General features: G+C 38.7%; 1 protein-coding gene across 2 annotated transcripts in view; it reads right to left on the bottom strand.

Annotated features, from left to right (window-relative positions):
- Positions 1-21698, bottom strand: part of LOC136858067 (uncharacterized) — a 579094-nt gene that overhangs the window by 100771 nt on the left and 456625 nt on the right. For both annotated transcript variants that reach the window (XM_067137317.2, XM_067137318.2), the window contains exon 17: positions 10923-11118. In XM_067137317.2, the coding sequence (XP_066993418.2) occupies positions 10923-11118 (196 nt within the window). The remainder of the gene's footprint in view (positions 1-10922; positions 11119-21698) is intronic.

Here is a 21698-nt window from a genome sequence, read left to right as displayed (position 1 = left end):
ATCAATCAGATCTCACAGTCTATTTCTAGCACAGTTCAATTGTACCTAAATTGTGGCACTCAAAAATTGTAGTCAATTGAAAGCATAATTCACTAGGGATAATTAATAATGTCCTTACTTCAAATCAAATTTAAGAGTAGTGTCACTTGGAATAAAGTTTGTTACCGAAAATATATTCCACTAAAATCAAATTTCACTTCACACAATTTTGTGTGTCTATACGCAATGATACGAGTCTATTCATGAAGAATGTTTGTAAGTTTTGGAAATTTAACTTGAAAATAACACCCTTTCTCGACTACAATGGTCTCTAAAATTCAGAGTTGGAATGTGGAAGCAAGAGAGAATTTAATTCAGTATCTCACACTCGCCATGAATGTGTTAGCATTCCACAGTCTTTAAATGTACACGTCAGAGTACAACTGTTAACAGTTGACTTTTGAGAGCTAAGCAGTCTATAATATCCTAAAATGTGTTCTCAATTCACACATAATAATCAGTATTGGAGAAAACTTCAAGTAATTTCTTGCCACTTACGTTTTAAACTGTAGTTAGAAACACAAAATTGGTAACTATCACCATCATACACTGTGTCATCAAGAAATGTCTAAGTGTTGTAGCACTCGCCAAATTTACAAGTCCGTATGCAATCGAACATTTTCTAAGTGTCACATCGTTCACTGAATTCACAAGTTTATTTTGATGAATCTTCGCGTACCATACTAAGTTCGAATACCAAGTATAGATTCATTCTCATGCCTGCACACTCGACAGCTGTGAGCACTGAACTGGAACTACAGTGACCTTGTAAGCGTGGCTCTCCCTTTTATATCCATGAGCCAGGTGATTACCTGAGCCTCGTGGAAAACTGTATTTCCTTCTTCTCGAATATCTCCCAATTCCATGGATTGATTTTTGCCAAATTTGCAGATGTTTACGTTTAAACCAAGGGCTACAAGATGGTGTAGTTTTTAAATCAAAATTACAATGGGTTTGGAGTTTAGAAAATGATTTGGAAACTTCCAGATTGTCACGCCTTGTTCATGCGCTGTTGCATCATCGGTGACGTGGAACAGGTAATGTGGACTGCAAGCTGACTGCCAGGACATGTCGTGCCGTTGAGAACCTAAATTCTGGCCGTCCCGTTACAAATCTCGGACTTTAAAATTTCATGTTCCAGGTGACCAACGGTTCCTGGTACAGTATGTTGGTCAAACAGGAGGGTAATTTCATGCTAGATATCAAGAGCATGTTAATGCAAATAGACATAGACAATATTCTGCTATGAGTGTACATATAGGGGATACTGGCCATAATTACACTAATATAAACCAAGACTTAACCATACTAAAAGTAGTGAGTTAAGGGAGTCTAATGAGTATATACGAAAATGTCTATATTAGTCTGGACCACGTTTACAACAACAACAACAACAACAACAATAATAATAATAATGATATACAACAGAATAATAATTCATTATAGGAACGAATACCATCGATTTTAACACCACGGAAAATCAACAGTTACATCCACAGAAGCAAACACCCCTCCCTTCCAATCTGCACATAGGTGGAACAGTTTCCTCTTCCCCTACCAACTATGCTTCTCCAACTTCCCCCAGCCTGGTCCCGCCAGGCGAGGGGAAACACAAGTACAATACACGTAATAGTATGGTGAAGAAAAGACCAGAGCTAGGCTCGGAAGGTAACCAGCCATATGGAGGAACATAATAAAGGGTGAGTTTCCACATCTTTTAGCAAAAACATATTCCTTTTAATTTGAAAGTTCAAACCCACTAAGATATTTTCTTTCTTTCCAGACCTTGTCATTAAAAAAAAATTCAACGTGGAAGCCTCGGTGCTCTCCTGTTGATCAAACAAGAGCCGGCAAGGTTCGATTTTTCTACCACCTCTGAAACTACAGCTCAACTTTCAACTTTTAGTCAGCATTTCTATAAGGAGGTTTATATTATAATGTTCTTTTTAACATGTAATTTTAAAATTATTCCAAGAAAGGGGTAGAACAGAACTACAGCAAAGCTGCTTGTATAGACAAAAATGTTTTTAAATATCCTTGAAAGGATGTGTACTGATTAGTATTAAGTCATTAGACAGCAACATTTCAGTGTTTTAATTTGATATTTTACTGAGACGCTACAACTTAAGAAGAAAAACACATACCAAATTATGCACAAATTCAAGAATAAATGTATTTTCACTTGTAAAGTGAGGTGTATTGATTAGGTGGACTAGTAAACTAAATTAATATTCTTAATTACCCTATATGTTGACAAACATCACTTCGGGTAGTAATGCATAATAAGCACAGAGAAGTTAAAATTCTAAACAGGGGTCTTCCTCAAGGATCAGTGCTATCTCTGCTGTTGCTTAACCTCTACATTTCAGTTCATGATGTTGAACCATATGCCACAATGCCATAGCTGTTATAGGATAGCAACATAGTCATGTAAAAGTGTAGCAGCACTGCATGGTCAGCTGCCTCTACAATGAGCCGCTGTGAAACTTAAGCATGTTAAGGCTCTTCATTCAGGCAACCTTCAACTGACAGATGTGGGTCCGCCACTTGTTTTCTTATCAGAATAGAGATCCAGAAACCTGCAGGTGACTACCATTGCTGGGTTACTATTTTACAAGAGGAGGTTCCTACACTTATTTTTGTTTCATAAACAAAATTTCCGCAAATGTAAGGTTGGTACATTTCACTACAAGTCTTACGAGTTAGCTGATTTCTGTGAAATAGCCAAGTGGAGTCAAACATGAGTAATCATAAACAACAACAACAAGTTGCTGCATTCATAATATTGCCTTAACTCTGGAAGAGAATTTCCTCTGAGACTTCACCTCACCATACAGATTATCTGTAAATTGAGAGGAGAAAGAAGATAGCCCTTCAGAATGAACTGTTAGAAATAAAAATCTATAATTCAAAACTGGAAGCTTTGAAACTTGAGAAAGACTTGGGCCTACCCAAGTCTCAATACACTAAGGACCTTACAAAGTATGATGAGAATGTAAAAAAGAGGGGTATATTATATTTTAACAAATTAAGTTGCTGAAGAAGCTAGTGTATGATTTTAAATTTATATTTCATTATTTTCTCCTGTATATTAAACTTTTAAATTATATTGTTTCACTTAATATTTTAGGAAAGTCTTAATCTCAAGCAAAATGATTAATGAGTTGCTGTAGGTGCCTACATGCTGCTGGAAGAGGTACATAGTCAAAATCTAGTTCGTTTCCATTTTGAACAGATTCTGTGTTCATCACATTCTGATCTTGATGTTCTCTTGAAATATTATTAAGTGTAATACAACAAATAAAGATATTAGCTACAAAAGTAGGATTAACTCTAAGGTGATTGAGACATGGAAATTTCCCTTTTAAGATCCCAATAGCATTTTCAATTATGTGTGTTGTTTCCTTATGAGGTTTATTAAAACGCATAACAGCAGGGTCATTTATATTATGCAAGACAGGTATAACAAGCCATTCTTTCAATGGGTACCCTGAATCGCCATGAAGAATAGCACTTGGAAATGGATGCCAACTGGCATCAAAGTACAGTAGAAGTCCACTACAGAGAGTACGGCATATAACGAGAACTCCGTTATAGCGACGATTGTTTTCGGTCCCTTCAAAATTCCTATATTAAACTGTGTACCGTCCTTTGGTTACAGCGAGAGCCCTATCACTGACGCATCCGTTCTTACGAGCGATTAAGCACGCACGATTTTTTCCGTTACCGATATTTATGCACCCCAGCAATGATATTGCATGCGATCGATTACCTTCGGCACCGTTTCCTCGTTATGTGCACTGGCAAGTTCTCTTGTCAACATTCGAAGGTGACGTCTGAGTCGATTAGTAATACCCGTCGACTGCTGTTCCGTAAAGAAAATTCAAAATGAAAGAGAAAATATTTTCGTAATAAATGCGTAAATAACGTGTCCATTAATGGTTGTTAACTCCTTAAAAATTAAGGCTGACTCAACGACCGCTTAATTTTGAGGCTAAATACTGCAATTAAGTAAGAATGGGATACACCTCGAGATATGGCAGAGTGCTTAATTGATTTCAGATGTTAGTTTATATTTTCTCGCGTCTGGTTGAATTACGGAAATGCTATTATGAAAATTTATAGCGAGAAGGTTATCATTTCTCTACTGGCGCTTGAAGTGTGTTTTCATCATAAGTATAGTACGGTTAAGTTTGGATAGGTGACGCCGTTTGAATAAGAAAAATGAAACGTTTGCAACAAAATGCGATCGATCATCTTCGGTACGGTATAGTTTTCTCACTTTGTGCATTTGCGAGCTCTCTTGTCGACATTCAAGGGGGTTTTTGGAATTGATTACTAATACCCATCGACTGCTGTTCTCTAAAGAAAATTCGAAATGAAAGAAGATAACACGTTTTTGTAATAAATGCGTAAATAACGTGGCCGATAGCAGTTGTTAATTCGTTAAAAATAATGACTGAAGTAAACGATATCTTGATTTGATTATTATATATGGAAATTAAGTAAGAATGTGATACACCTCAACATATGGCAGAGTACATCACTGATTTCAGAGGATATTTCATATCTTCTCGCGTCTAGTTAAATTTCGGAAAGGCTATTTACATGTAAATTTTTCGCTAGTAGGTTATCATTTCTCTACATGCGTTTCAAATATGTTTTCATGATATATAAATGGTTACGTTAGGTGACACCATTTGAGGAAGAAAACTGAAGTGTTTGCCACAGAAACCTCTGGAGTGATATTGTATTTCTCCGAATCCAAGACTTTTTCCCCCTCAGAATCTCATGCGAAAACTCAAGGGTTGTCTTGCAGTAAGTTAAAGGATACCATTGGCAACTACCGCGGTAACCACGCTGGTTCTTTTCACACGCGCACAAAACTCGTTGACAATAAACGACCGGCTCTTTACTATAGCCTACATCGCTATCCGCGACAACCGGTTGTACAGTGCTTGTGTGTAACATCACTGGATCTCAGGAAATAGTGAAGAGAGTATGGCGTTCTATTAGCTTCTACAAAAACATTTCTCAAATCTGCAGAATGGCATCAAAACATGCGAACCTTTGAATTCTTAGAAAGGTCATGGCTACTCAGTAGCAGAGTTATAACACGTCTATTGTACTTGACGCTTAGTAAAATTAAGTTTTATAGACAGCAGGAATATTTTCGTGATGGATAGCGTATTGTAAAGATACGCGGAAAAGGTATTGCCGGCAAATTTTCGATATTATGATGCCAATTTTACTGTAAGTTAATGGTTATTAAACACTCATAAATGTAGAAAAATTGTGCAGCCGCAAGAAAATACGGCATAGGGCTAACTAAAGCCAATATTTGGCGTCAGCGTGAAGACAAAGAGCTAAAAAAAAATGCGTACTGTACAAAAAATGCATTCAGTGGTCTGCAACAAGGACGCTTTAAAGAAGTCGAAGATGAAATTGTGAGGTATGTGCACGAAAAACACAAGGGCGGAATGGCCATACCATGGCACAATAAACTCGTTTGTTGACTTTCAACGTCCGCGATTAGGCCTATACATCGCTAGCCGCTGAATTTGGCTGAACCCGGCAAGCGAGACATGCGTGTAGCGGTAGCCGGTTATATCTGACGATGAGTAAAAGTAACAGTTTTATAGACAGCAAGAATAATTTCCTGATGGATCGTTGTATTGCAGAGACGCATGGAATAGGTATTGCCGGCAAATTTTCAACGTGTTCTCTTCGGTCTTATGATGCCAATTTAAAGTTAATGGTCCTTAAACCGGTGGAAATAAAGAATAATTGTGCAGCCGCCCAAAAAAATAGGCATGACGACATTTAATGTTCCGCATCTAAAAATAGTCTAAAATGCGTAGGCCTACTGTACAACAAAGGCATTCATATGATTTTACAAAGTACTTTTTGAGCCTGATTAAAATTTTTTGAAGGAAAAAGTGGGGTTCATCTTGGATTCGGAGAAATACAGTACTATATTTTTACAGAATGTAATTAAACATACAGTTTCCTGTAGTATCGATTTCGAAAAATAACAAACAAGTATGCCGGCGTGGAATCATCTGCGGAAACACAAGTTTTGAACAAACTTATCGCTGTTTCATATCGATTTTAATGTATATGGGGGGGTTTCCCGACTTTTATAAAAAAAATCGGATATAACGACAATCTGTTATAGCGAGAAAATTTTTCGCTGTTATGAATTCTCACTATAACGGACTTCTACTGTATTGAGAAAGAGTGCTGTTCCTTAGTATGCGTGCATCATGCACACTTCCAGGCCAGTTAGCACCTGCATAGTAAAATTTAAGATTTGGTCCACACACTACCATGCAATTTATGGAATGGTTCCCATACCTATCAGTGAAGTCGCTCTCATGTACTACAACAGGAGCACCAATGTTTATTAGTGTTCCATCAATACATCCACATACTTCAGGCATACAAGCAATAGCACGGAACTCTCGAACTATGTGGCCAGTTTCCTCTAGCCAGTCAACAACTGTGGGAAACTTGACAATATTCATTGCATTCACAACTGAATGAACTGCTCTGCACACATTAGATTTTGATACACCATGCATACACCTACTGCATGACACTGACCTTCATTTCTTCACCAGTGTAATGCTGTAAGTAACTGTTATTTTGGGGATAGAGCACAGTTCCTGTTAGCTGCATGTTGAAGTTGATTACCTAGATCTTGTAGGAGTGACTCTTAGTTTTACTGAACTCATTCTAAATCTTTCATTGTATTCATAAAAGCTTGTGAAAGCTATGTTAACCCTACTTCTGAAAGTTCTTTCCATCTTTTCCATCCCCTATTATATCTTCATCACTATCGTATAACAAATCCAGTTCCGTACAAAAATGAACACAAAGCTTGAAAACTAATTGATTATTGAGTATTTAACAGCAAATTACACAGACTTGTATTCAACCTTACATGTCTAAAACAACTTGTAAGAAAAATGGTATTTTCTACAAGTTCTCGTACTCTACAAAGGGCACTAGGAAAGTTTTGCATGTGAGTGAACACTTTAGATTTTTTCAAACTAATTTCCACCACACTCAAAACACTTTTCCATATGTCGAAAGCAGTCACCGAACCAACTCTGCCACTTTTCTTCGGTTACATTTTCACACTCTTGATCCCATGCTGCCAGAAGCTCCTCGTCGGATGCAAAATGCCGCCCTTTCAGCTTCATCTTCACTTCTGGGAAGAGTGTGAAGTCACATAGGGCAAGATAAGGACTGTATGGAGGGTGATCAAGCACAGTCAACCCTGATCTGGCAAGAAAATCCATTCTTACATTAGCCAAGTGTTGAGTTGTGACCTTGGGCGGAGCTGCTTTAGAGTCTGGATGACCTGAGGCAGACAAGTCTCACTGTATTACTTCGCAGTCACTGTCCTTCGTGTTTCTAGCACAATCCGAGTCAGGATGCCCCGATTAGTGAAGAATACTGCAATCATCCTTTTCTTCACTGACCTTGACTCTCGCACAGTCAAAGGTGTACCCTCATCTTTAAACAGCCACACCTTGTTCTGGGATTTTGTTGGGACATCGTAATAATAAAGCCAAGTTTTGTCACCTGTAACGATGCTATTGACGTTACACAAAGTCCCATTTTCAAACTGTTTTAGCATTTCTCGGCACCATTTCACTTGTGCCCTTTGTTCCTCTGAAAGTTAATGGGGCACCCAAAGGGAACGAACCTTTCTAACAGGGAGATGGTGGTGTAGAATTGAATGAATAGCTGGTGAAGGGATGTGGAGGGTCTCTTCTACCTGCCGATATGTCAACCGCCTCTCTTGCTGCATCATTTTTCTCACAGTTTCAATATTTTCCTCAGTCACCGATTCAGACGGTCGCCCAGAACGAGGATCGTCTTCAACCCCCAAATTTCCCCTCTGGAACTCTTTGTACCAGCGGAAAATTGTTGTCCGATGTGGACGGTGTTTCCCCAGCACAGGAGTCATTTCCTCCAGGCACTGGTCAACAGTTAATCCACGAGCAAAATTGTAACGGATAATTGCGTGATATTCACCTTTAGACCACAACGACATCTTAACTTGCTTTCAATCCCACTGCTTGGTAACAACTAGTGTGAAGGTCGCGCCTTGCTGTCTTCTAGACCGGTTTTCACCCCCTTTTTTTATCCCTCACCATAACAGGGGTGTCCAGCCAACCATTTTTGCATATTGCAAAACTTTCCTAGTGCCCTTTGTACAAGTATCTTTATGAAACACAACATGAATTTTGACTTGTTGACAAGTCTTGTAGCTTGTATAAATACACTTGTACCTACAAGTGCTTTTAAGAAACAGGAATTAATTTTTTCCAACAACTTGTATGAAAAATTACTTGTAACTTGTGAACTTGTGGCTTTATGAAACAGGCCCCGGGTCAGAACATACACGCTGATGTTGACGTGCAACTGAATTTTCTGCTGCTGGAAATAAAAAAACCGTGCTGCAGGACCAATCTGTTGTCTCAGTTAATGGCTGATATATATTTTTATTCCCATAGAGAACTTGAAATATTTGTCCTGAATGAGTAAAATCATAATTCCAATATAGGTCATCCGAAACTCCCACTCTGTGAAAAGCATGTTAAAGGAATACGGAGGATTAGAGGCCCTGTGTTTAATAGAGAGATGCAGGGTCATATATCCTAAAGTTGGATGTATCTGCAAAATGTGATGTGGTCTTGCAATGACTGAAGGAATTGTAGCTATCTCTCCGACCCGTCATCCGGAGATACTCGGGTTCTTGAAATAAAGTTTGTAGTATCCTCTCGTAATTGTGCTGTGTCCAGGTCTTAAGACTATGGTGAACACATGAGACGGATATTAGTTGATGCAATTCAGTTAGGTCACACTGATGACATCTAGTACGGGCATTGTGTGGATCATGCACAGTGAGCCTTCTTCCTGGGAGAATTAAGTTCCACAGAAAGGGATCGAGCAAGAAGGCGCTGGGGGCTCCCATTCTTGCCCACCATTTGAGTGCACTTTGGAAGAGACCCAGCAGATGGTTTGTCAGTCTTCTTCGGGGATGTGGTGACCCCCGATTTCTTTTCCAATCGTGTAAGGAAGTGTTGAAGCTACCCCTTCTGGACATTGGAAGGAGGGCTAAAAAGTTCCACCCATAGTTGGGGAAGTCTTCCCCCACTCTCGGATGACTTATTCCACATAAAACCTGTTAATAACAAAAGTTATATGAATTAAAATTTCTGATCATCTATGCTTTATACATTTCTGCCACACAGGCTATGATAATTGAGATATTCACACAAATTTAGATTTTTATGATGATGATGATGATGCTTGTTGTTTTAAGGGGCCTAACATCGAAGGTCATCGGCCCCTAATGGTACGAAATGAAAGCTGATGATGATGATGCTTGTTGTTTTAAGGGGCCTAACATCAAAGGTCATCGGCCCCTAAGGGTACGAAATGAAAGAACAAAAATTGTAAAGGCATCCACTGACCAAAATAAAAATAAAATATGGCATGAAGAATGAATGGATGGACAGGAACTTAACAAAACACAAAACAAACAAACTTAAACCAGTGGATCGGACGCAATATAGATCGAAAATAACATTATTAACGACCAAGGGACCACTTATAAAGCACAATGATGCTTGGTGTCTAAAGGGGGTGCAAAATCCACGTCTAAGACCCCACAGAATGGTACATGTCGCGAGTAAAATAGAACCATGGTATGTGTCATGTTGGGGTATTAATCAGAAGTAGCGAAGATTCACGGTGTTCCACAAAATATGGTACTACTCATAAGTATTGCAATACGTACAAGTAACGCAGACCTATGGTGTGTCTCACACAATGGCCCAACTCAGAGTCAACGCAAACCGAGAAGGTTCCCCACCTAGGTGTACTAAACACGGGCGCCGGTATTCCCGTGGTGTTCCTCACATAGTGGGTACTAATCACAGGCAACGCAGACCCACGGTGCTGCTCATATAGTGGTACAACTCACAGGCTACGCCCAGACCCGCGGTGTTGCACACATGGGTACGACGCACGGGTACTGGAATCCACCAGGCCAGGCTTTAACTGCTACTAATCACAAACCTATTTCGTACCGAATTTAGTGGTACTACTCGCAAGTACAGGCAACCTATGGTGTTCCCCGCGTGATGGTACGATTCAAAATTAGTTTCATGGTTCTAATTCAGTCAGCCCTTGGTCGCCCCTTTTAGTCGCCTCTTACGACAGGCAGGGGATACCGCGGGTGTATTCTACATGTGCGTCCCCCACCCGCAGGGGGTTTAGATTTTTAGAGCCGAGTTCCCAAACGCAGAACATTGCTGACATGGAAATATTGTATGTAAAAGTAACTAGTCAAAAAGTGATGTTGGTCGCTGTTGTCATAAACTCATATTGATTGGGATAAATATTAACATTGAAAGAAGGAGGGAAAAAAAGAGGTGTGTGGGAATCCACAAAGGGATGTAGAAATGAAAAGACTCCCTTGCACTCGGATGTCTTCATATCGCCTTCCAAAAGGGAACTAAACGCGGTGGCCTACAATGTCATAAGCCCATTAAACTAATCAACAATAACAGTACACTAGCTGTAGTTAAGAGAGAGGTGCTCTCTCTCATTCCTGCAAGATGCATTTCTGCTGCAATTGTATAAAAACTAACCTATCAATGACAGGTTCAACAGTCAGTAATATAACAAAATCACAAGCATTTATATATTGTTATATAAGGTACCTGAAATTCAACTTTGGATGTTGGCTATCTCTTCCTTATACATTATCAGAACTGTGAGAAAGATTGCTAAACAAAGTTGAAAATAGCAAAAGGTATGCTTTTAAAGATGAAAATAACAGAAGAAGGCAAACTTACGCTTCAAGAGTATCGAATAATTCTGGATGATCTTTCCGATCTGCTTCATAGAATGGAATTTTGATACTGTAGGACTCCAAAATTTTTGTGACCGCAAAGCGAGTAGTAAATGGAGTGAAGAGAGGAACAAATTGGTCAGTGCAGAGGAAGGGTTCATCTCTTACATTCAGAAGCAGCACCTTCTTGCCAGCAATGACTGAAAAACAGAAAACACAGATTAAGTAAAATCCTTTTTTTATTCAGATCCAGAGACACAGATTAAATTATATCTGCTGTAAGGTTTATGTACAGATATTCCTTACATGAATGTAATATTTTAATATACACAAAAATTTTGTCCAAAAGTTCAGAAAATAATTGTTCAAGACAGCATTTAAAACATTAAACAAACAAACAAACAAACAAACCTATGGCACAACAGACCATAAACCCTAGAGCAGGTGCGTGCTTTTAGGTAAAAGGAACATTTATAGTGATTCCGGGAGAGATGGCGCACCGGGTGAGATGGCGCAGGGTAGCCCAGTGCGGCAATTGCCCGTTAGATCGCTCGACCACTACATCTCGTGTGTACAGTGTGTACGTGAGAACAAAAGCTATCTGTTGGATGTCACATGGTGCGAGTGATTTCGCCTGAAATCCTGGATATTTCTGGCAAGTACGTCTACTCTGCCTTCAAAGTTTTGCTCCGTCATGATATAAAAGCCCACTGACTGGGTTGTTCAAGCTAAATTAACTTTGCATTTGCATAGGCGGGTGACTAAGTTAGTCAACGACTATGCTGGTGTGATATACACCATGTTGGGTCAACACAGTTCCTGGGGCAGGGGTATGCCATCTCTCCCCAAATGTCGGGTGAGATGGCGCGCTACATTTCCGGGAGAGATGGCGCGACATTCTTTGAATTTCCATTTAGGTGTAAAATGTGTTTCCATTCTCTGATCAACTCCTATATGTATTTTGTTTAATTCTGTGTCAAATTATACTAATTATGGAGAAGAGGAAGCAGCCACAGCCTAATCGTAGTTTGTGGTACATGCCTTTAATGCAACTTTAAAGCGTAATATCTCTAACAAAAGAGAAATCTCAGCGAACGAAAAGAACAAAGTGCAAAGAAAAATTACAACCACTGCCACAACGGGAAAGAGTAGGAAAGGAGAAAAACCTTATTCCAATGAAGCAGCCAAAATGATTCCAGATGGGCAAAATAATGCAATATCTGATGATTGCAACTAGTGTGTGGAATGCTGGGAGAAGTATCATTTTCAAAAAAGAAGGATGATTGGATTAAGTGCACCGTCTGCAACAAGTGGCTGCATGAATTGTGTTATGTAATGATTGTGGAGGAGAGAGAGTAAGCAAAAACATATCCTAAAAGGACTGAGGGATAAATCTTGAAGTTTAAATAATTAATTGATTTATTAATGGCCAAGGAATAATAGACAAGTTAATGTAAATAAGGTAAATAAATGTATTAAACCTGTAATCATAGTTTACTTCTTAATTTCTTCCCTCCTTAGCATATCAAGTATGTAACGCCATCTCACCCGGACACTACGGGAGAGATGGCGCAGGTGACACACTTTCAAATAAACGATCTCTTTCTGCTATCTACTTACATTAAGACCATGTCCTTCAAAAGGCAGTGAAGAGAGACATAAGGAATGATGTCTAGCATAAAAATAAGCTAATCGAAATGTTGGCGAAGACTTGCTGCACAATCATTACAAAATGTGCGCCATCTCTCCCCGACTTACTCTATATGTATGGAGTTTTCTCAAGGATTAACTGATTTATTGGATATTTATGAAGACTTTAGGATAAAAAGGGTCATATTATCTAGCATGCTTGGGCAAAAGAGTAAGTCAAAAAATTGTCAAAATGAGATAAGTCCAGATTCTGTGAGGTAGAGTCATCACATAGCTATGGTAAAAATGATATAAGTCTGAAGAGAAACAATGAGCTGTAAGAGCACATGGTAGAAATAGTATAACTGAGAAAAGAATTTATTTGCTTGGTCAGAACAGTATATGTCAACATGTACTGTTTATACCACTGCACCTTCCCACAAGACATACTGAGTAAAAGAGTACAAGTCATTTCCCTCCTTGATTACGATTGTTGGATACAATTCTGTGCAGAGATTGATGCATTAACAATACCAAATAACAATTCCGGTTATTGTTGTTCATTACAGTGTATAATAATATCAGAAGGATTAGTTCAACTGCGACTTGCTGCTGCTAATAAAGTAGTTTTTCCTGCTGTGTGAGTGAATGTTTTGTGATGCAACATGTTATCAAGGGGTAAGAAGATATTGGAGTTAGTTCTGGCTCAGGAAAAGGACATCTCTGATACAGAAGGTATAATGATCTGTTTCTTTCTTTTTAATTTTACAAATTCTTCCCCTTACATTATAATATTTTTTAGTGACAGGATGGTGGTTGTTCATGTCATTTCAGATCAGCATGAATCCAGTGGAGTTTTCACACCTGAACACAAAGAAGACATACCGAGTATGGTCTTCCTCGGAACTTAACGATGAACAGATGGAAATAGCAGACATTTTGTGACACTTTTTATATCTCTTGCTTGAAATTAGTGCAATTTTATTATGTTTACATAAAAAATTTGATGTACTTTTAGCTATTCTGAACCTGAAAACATGAATGGTCCAAATAGTATAAGTGCAAAATTGTAGGTAGTAAAACCAGTATAAGTCAACAGTTTTCTAAAATATTTAATTGAAATCAATTTACATTTATTTTACAGCATTTAAACTAAGAACCTAACATTTTTAAACATTTACATGATTTGTAGTAGGTATAGTACTTGAATAAAGAAAAGAATGCTTCTACTGAAAAGTTACATTTTTTGACTTACACTCTTTTGCCCGAGCATGCTAGATATATTTATGCCCTGAATTTTTTTTACAAAAGTCACATAATTTGAACTTAAGTGCTACCATTTAAGCCTGGTAAACGTTTTAATATATCATATCCACTGGTTTGGGTACTGAAATTAGGTGTTTACTTTCTACATTAACCCCCATTATTTCCTGTACAAAAACATGGAGATCCATTCTACCGCCTTTCCTCTAGCGTGTCTACTTCATTCTCTTCCTCCTCTCCTGCTCAGATTCAGTTTCAAGATCATAAGTAATAATTACATCATCTATTTTATTGCTGCTTTCTTCATCTTAGGGGGAATTTCATTCTCGCCATTAATTATTTGTTTACAATTTGCTTCACGTCACACCAACACAGATAGGTCTTATGTCGACAATGGGATAGGAAAGGGCTAGGAGTGGGAAGGAAGTGATCATGGGTTTAATTAAGGTACAGCCCCAGCATGCCTGATGTGAAAATGAAAAACCATGGAAAACAATCTTCAGGGCCGCCGACAGTGAAACCACTATCTCCCAAATGCAAGATGAATTTGCCGATACTGTTGCAACAATATTCAAGCCTATAATTACAAACAAAAAAAATTATGGAATATGTATATTGATGAGAGTCTGGTGAATGATATCGTAATACAAAGGAAACAGAAATCACAAACAAAATACTTTCAGTCACCTTCAAAGTATTTACATTGGCCACAATACACTTTTAAGACTTCAGGCACCAGATCCAGGCAGTATGGCCGATGTTCGAGAAGAGTTACGCAACACTTAGCGAAGAAGCTGTGCGCACAGATCGCATTGTCATGGAGGACATTCCACTTTCCAGTCCTGTACAATTCTGACTGAACACACTAGATGCAGAGCAGCAACCATTTCGAAATGTTCTCAGAGAATATGGCGTTGACAGTTTCACCCTCTGGTATGAATTCCTCGTCGTTCATGCCATTGCTGTCGGAAAAGGCAAAAACTGGATCTTGGCATACTTGTCAATGAAAAATCCAGCAATTTCCATCCATGTTGCTGTTTGCTTATCAGTCTGTGCACAGCACAAATGCAGAAAAGATCTTCTGCTCACCCAAATTGTTGTGAATGATGATGATCACACTGTCCTTTCTAATCCCTAATTCCTCTGATGTTCACTCAGATAGAGTCACCAATTATGTGGCATCATCTGTTGCACTTCCTGCATGTTTTCAGCACTTCTGCTTGTCGACAGCCCACCCAGATGTGGCACAAAATTAAGAGTTTCGTATCCATCCTGAAAGCATCTGAACCAGTCGTAAACACATTATCTGCTTACGGCTTCTTTTTTGTAGATTTGCACGAATATTGTATGCATCTCTCTTCCCGTTTTTCCAAATTTGTATAAAAACTTGATGTTTATGCATTGAGCCATTGCACTATGACACGAGTCTTCACAAGTTCTATGTTCAAATGGCTGCAACAGACTAACCTGCTTTAGCTATATGTGTTACAATGCTACATGGTGGATTCTCGAGATGTCTCTCCATTCACATGCACATACATGCATTGTTACCACTCGTTGCCATTGCAATATTGGTCCATTCACTGTACTTCTTAGACACACCTAGTATTAGCCTCTGTTTTTCAGTATAACAGCATTAACAAAATGATGAAAACTACTTAGAAGGTAACTAACAATCATCCTGTTTTCAAAATGAAAAATCTTAAATTATATCTTATAAAAGGAAATGAAATTAACGGCACAGAAAAACCATACAAAACAACTGGATTTGATTGAAGTGATTTTCATCATGAACTGTATTTGTATTATTTACTGATAATAATTCTTCTTCTTCAGCGTTTATCCCCCTCTTAGGCGAGGTTTGCTACTTTGACTCTACGTCACCATTTTGGCATGATCATGGGCCTGGTCAGGGTGTAGGTTTGCAATTCCGAGGTCGTTGTACAGAGCATGAAGTCCAACCCCATGGTGTAGGGGGCAACGTGTCCGCCTGTCATCCAGTGGCCCCGGATTCGATTTCCGGCTGGGTCAGGGGGCCTTTAGTTGTAAATGATTAATATCCCTGCCCTGGGGACTGGGTATTTGTGCCGTCCTTAATGCTCCTTTCCTCACATTCAACTCTCTACACTTCCGCAATTCCAACTTCACGCAGGTTCATACATGGTGCAAGTAGGGGCAAAAGATCTCTATAGGTCGATGCCCTGAACAAACGGCATTTAAAAAAAAAAATAAAAAAAAAAAACCAGGGCATGAAGCGAGTGCTCTCTCTGTTTTCTCACCGGTTCTTTTACCATTAACTTGCAGTGCAAAAGCCCTTTTTGCCACGGTTGATTTCTCTGCTCGAAGTATATGACTGAACCAGTGCAGACGGCTTTCTGTCATCATCTATATGGATGGAGCAATTCCATATTGCCTGCGTATATACTATGTCACCTCATCAAGATAAATCAGACCAGATGTCCACCGTAGCATCCTTGTTTCCATAACAGCAAATCATTTCTCCAGTTTCTTGGAAACCAGCCATCATTTGGCATTATAGAGAGCAATTGGCCAGATGACAGAGTGGTATATTTTTGATTTATGCTGCTCTGGAAATTTCCTACCACAGAATACAGCAGTCATAGTCTGCCATTTAAGCCAAGCATTGCCTATGTGGTTGGTTATTTCGGGCTGAAGGGTTCCATCCTCGGCAACTGTCAAACCAAGGTATTTTAAAGTCTTGGATTTTGGCAAGTCGATACTGTTGATGTTACTGGAATCTCTTTTATTCAAGACTGTGGTGGGATATTCAGTAAAAAAAAAAAAAAAAAAAACCTAAACTGCAGGCCAAATTAATTGAGGTGGTTTTTCCAAGTTTGTACTTGTAATTGAAGCTCCTCCTTGCAATTAGTACTGGTTTCTGGTGATATTAAAGAACAGTGTTCATAATTATGATGAAAAGTACAAGTGAGAGAGCCGGATCCCTGATGGACTCTTATCTGCAATTGGGAACTCACTTGATAAGCTAGCAGCTGATTACACACAGCTTTTAAGAGCTTGATAAAAGAGCTTAACCCATCCCATTATTTCTATGGGATGCTGTGCTTTTGTAGGGCACACCACATCAGCTCATGAGGCACATGATAATAAGCTTTTTCCATATGCAGAAAGGCAAGGTGTAAATTTTTTGATTTTTGTAGTGTTTTTCTATCAGCAAACAAGCAGCATGAACAATATCTGTAGTACTGCAACCTTTCACAACTTCATATCGTTGTTTTTAATGAAGACAGTTTTACTTAACCTGCTTTCGATGAAATGTTCGAGTGACTTCACGGTATGTGAGAGGAGGTGCATCAGGAGACAGGTAGAGCATTCACTAGACTGCCTTTCTGTTTCCAAATTGGAGCCGTTTTGCTATACAGTACATTAATTTGGCTGGCACATTTCCATCTTCAATGATTTTGTTGAATAAACCCTACAACCATTCTGTGCGATCTCAATGTTCAGATTTTCACAATTCCAATTGCAGGTCATCTGGTCTGGTTGCCTTCCCCTGTTTCATTTTGCCCAAAGCCGTCATCACTTCTAGCTTTATTACTTGCATAATATGTCCATGAACTGGTGCTGGCTGCAGAACTGGGGCATTTGGAAGTTCTCTGTTGCCATACTTATTTCCTCAAAGTAATGTCTCCAGCATTCCGATGCTCTCTTTCGGTCTACAATAGAAGGGCTCGCGCTGAGCATTCCATCCCGCGGGCTAGCAGACGATGAGCGCAGCATATGCTATTTAACCACAGTGTGGCTTTGTCACAGGCCATAAAGGTTGGACGAAGTTCGCCCAGTCACTCTCGATCACTGCTGCGATGCCCGTGTTTGAAATGGAGGCAGAAAATAATGAAAGAAAGAGGGCAGAAGTCCATGTCATTTTCAATTTACGTTGTAAGAAATAAGTCATTAATATTCATTTCAGTTTATGTATTTTGACTGGATACGATAAATTGTTAGGCCTACATCCTTAAATATTTTTATAATGTACGTAATGAATTACAATTTTCACTATTACATTTTAAGAGGTGCTTTAGAAGCAGTCCTAATATAATAAGGAGTTAAGGTGGATAAGCTGTGGCTTGTGGTTGTTTGGGTTTAAATTATCTGATCAACTCACCAACAATCTAATCATACTTACCGGGAATAAAATCAATGAGATTATTTATCTGAAGGCATACTGTACATCAATTTGATAGATACATTTACGTTGTTGTCTATAAATATAAAATAAGATTTTTGTCTGTACATTGCTCAGAATTGAAAAAGGATGGTACTTCTGTGTCAGTCGTGTCCACAGTAACAAGGAAATGCACTTTTTAATTTTCCGTAATTTCTGTCTGTCTGTATGTACGTACACGCATCATGAGAAAATGGCTGAAGAGAATTTAATGAAAATCAGTATGCAAAGTCGGGGAATAAGTCGCTACAATTTACGACATAAATAATTCTATTCACGATGAGTGAAATGGTAGTTTAGGGGAAGGCCTAAAATTTAATTCTCAAATATATATGTTAATAGAGGTTGTATCTTAATGAAAATCGGTAGGCAAAGTCGGGGAATAAGTCGCTGCAATCTAGGCTATAAACAATTGTATTCACGCTGAAAAAAATTGTAGTTTAAGGGAAGGCCCAAAATTTAATTCTTAAATATTTATGTTATTAGTGGTCGTATCGATAAATACTACATAACTTAAGTTATATAGCATTAAATTTTCGATCATTTACGTCTTATACATTGTTACCATACTGGCTATGATCACAGAGATATTCATGAATTTGGATTTTTGTTCCTAAGGCCATATCAGCGCTAAATCACAAGAAAATGGGTAAACAGAATTTAACGAAAATAGGTATATAAAGTCGGAGAATAAGGAACTACAGTATACGCTATAAATAAATAGATCTCAGAGAATTAGAGTAGGTCAAGCTTTATCTGACCCTGTAATAATTAAGAGGGGAATCCCTCAAGGCAGTATTATCGGACCTTAGTGTTTTCTTATATATATAAATGATATGAGTAAAGGAGTGGAATCGGAGGCAAGGCTTTTTGCGGATGATGTTATTCTGTATAGAGTGATAAATAAGTTACAAGATTGTGAGCAACTGCAACGTGACCTCGAAAATGTTGTGAGATGGACAGCAGGCAATGAATGGTATGTTGATAAACGGGGTTAAAAGTCAGGTTGTGAGATTCACAAATAGGAAAAGTCCTCTCAGTTTTAATTACTGCGTTGATGGGGTGAAAGTTCCTTTTGGGGATCATTGTAAGTATCTAGGTGTTAATATAAGGAAAGATCTTCATTGGGGTAATCACATAAATGGGATTGTAAATAAAGGGTACAGATCTCTGCACATGGTTATGAGGGTGTTTAGGGGTTGTAGTAAGGATGTAAAGGAGAGGGCATATAGGTCTCTGGTAAGGCCTCAACTAGAGTATGGTTCCAGTGTATGGGACCCTCACCAGGATTACCTGATTCAAGAACTGGAAAAAATCCAAAGAAAAGCAGCTCAATTTGTTCTGGGTGATTTCCGACAAAAGAGTAGCGTTACAAAAATGTTGCAAAGTTTTGGTTGGGAAGAATTGAGAGAAAGAAGAAGAGCTGCTCGACTAAGTGGTATGTTACATGTGATAAATCTCATAATTAGATCGTATTGAAGATAATGTATTAAAGTTAAAAACTTTTATTTTATAACCACCTATTAAATACAAAGATAATGCACTCAATTATTTATAAAATATTCATGAAGTACATTGGTTAATAGAACATGTTTCGTTCGTCTTTGCGAACATCATCAGCTATAAATAACAAAGCCTAAGGTCAGGGCCCTGAGTTTATTTAAATGGTTAAAAATGTCGTTATATTAAAAGAATGGTAAAATTGTGATAAAAGTAGTTGTATAGTATTAAAATTAGACTGTAACACAGTATAACGATTAGCATCAAGAATTTTTCATAAAGTACAAGAATATTGATAATCTGAAAAGTAAAAACAATCATAAGGGTTATCAAATTAGAAAAGATGTAATAGTAGACATTAAAAAGACTTCGATGTTTGAAGCGTGGATTAATTGTAGAGTTGTTGGGTATAAACTTGAAGTTTGAAATCCATTAGACCGGTGAAGATATTTGCTAGCGGTAACAGCGTGAATAGGACAAGGCAGGCCACTTGTTATTGCCTCTAGTGAATTGTGTTGGGTTGAGACTGATGATATTGTAGGCACTAAGTGGTATGTTCCGAGCTGTCAGCGGAGAGATGGCGTGGAATGATATTAGTAGACGAATAAGTTTGAGTGGCGTTTATAAAAGTAGGAAAGATCACAATATGAAGATAAAGTTGGAATTCAAGAGGACAAACTGGGGCAAATATTCATTTATAGGAAGGGGAGTTAGGGATTGGAATAACTTACCAAAGGAGACGTTCAATAAATTTCCAATATCTTTGAAATCATTTAGGAAAAGGCTAAGAAAGCAACAGATAGGGACTGCCACCTGGGCGACTGCCCTAAATGCAGATCAGTATTGATTGATTGATACGTACATACCTTGTCTATAGTATTGAAAGCTCATAAAATTGATCAACAATAACATTACATTGACCACTATTCGTTGTGATGTGCTTTTGTCTTCTGTTGCCACTCACCTCCGATAGATAGGATTACTGCTGCATATCGAGTATTTTAAAAAATTAGCTTTCAATCTCACTGATGCAGATAGGTCTTACGGCGACAATGGGATAGGAAAGAGCTAGGAGGGTGAAGCAAGTGGCCTTGCCCTTAATTAAGGCACAGACCCAGCATTTGCCTGGTGTGAAAATGGGAAACCACGGAATACCATCTTCAGGGGTGCCGACAGTGGATTTCGAATCCACTATCTCCCGGATGCAAGCTCACAGCTGCGCGCCCCTAACCACACGGCCAACTAGCCCGGTCGTACCAAGTGTAACAGCCTGCCTGAATATTGGCATGCCATTGTTCTGGTTCACAAATTTTCTGTCCGGCTCCATGGCTAAATGATTAGCGTGCTGGCCTTTGGTCACAGGGATCCCGAGTTCGATTCCCGGCAGGGTCGGGAATTTTAACCATCATTGGTTAATTTCTCTGGCACGGGGGCTGGGTGTATGTGTCATCTTCATCATCATTTCATCCTCATCACGATGCGCAGGTCACCTACGGGGGTCAAATCAAAAGACCTGTACCTGGCGAGCCGAACATGTCCTCGGACACTCCCGGCACTAAAAGCCATACGCCATTTAATTTCATACATTTTCTGATACCACTGGTACGTAACACATTGGTTCATCATAGCATTCGAGCTATTCAATCCCTACCCTGAGGCACTGGTTGGAATGAGCAGTGTGCATATTTAACAGAATATATATATATATATATATATCGTATGGTTTTACAAGTACACAAAAAAAAAATCTAGTATCAAATGGAAATGTCCAAATTTGACAACCAGTCCAGAGCATTCGGAGTCACTTGGTGTAGAAGCCTCAGATCACCATTAAATGCTCGAAGTGGGCACTTCTTAACAATGTGGCAGAGGAGTGTTCACGGCTGTCTGCGGCCTGGTCATTCCAGCTCTGCAACTCTGGACTGTTAGATCGGCACCGCAGTACTGTTTGTTAAAAGTGAGAAAATGTACATTGATCAAGTATTTTATATGATAACATTGCTTTTAATCATTACCCATACATTCCTCCTGGCATTTTTGTTGACTTCACTTAGGAAAACCAAAAAGTTAGTTTTTCTGAGAATCCCGTGGCAAAACACAGGTACGTCAGCTAGTTGTACTATAATCTTGGATAGTAAATATCTATGTCCTCACTCCTGATGAAACTCACTCTCGTCATTTAGA

Source organism: Anabrus simplex, chromosome 1 (genome assembly GCF_040414725.1).
Source record: "Anabrus simplex isolate iqAnaSimp1 chromosome 1, ASM4041472v1, whole genome shotgun sequence".
In the NCBI taxonomy this organism is placed as follows: domain Eukaryota; kingdom Metazoa; phylum Arthropoda; class Insecta; order Orthoptera; family Tettigoniidae; genus Anabrus; species Anabrus simplex.
Note: the sequence above shows the minus strand (reverse complement) of the source record. Positions and strands in the feature narration are given on the sequence as shown.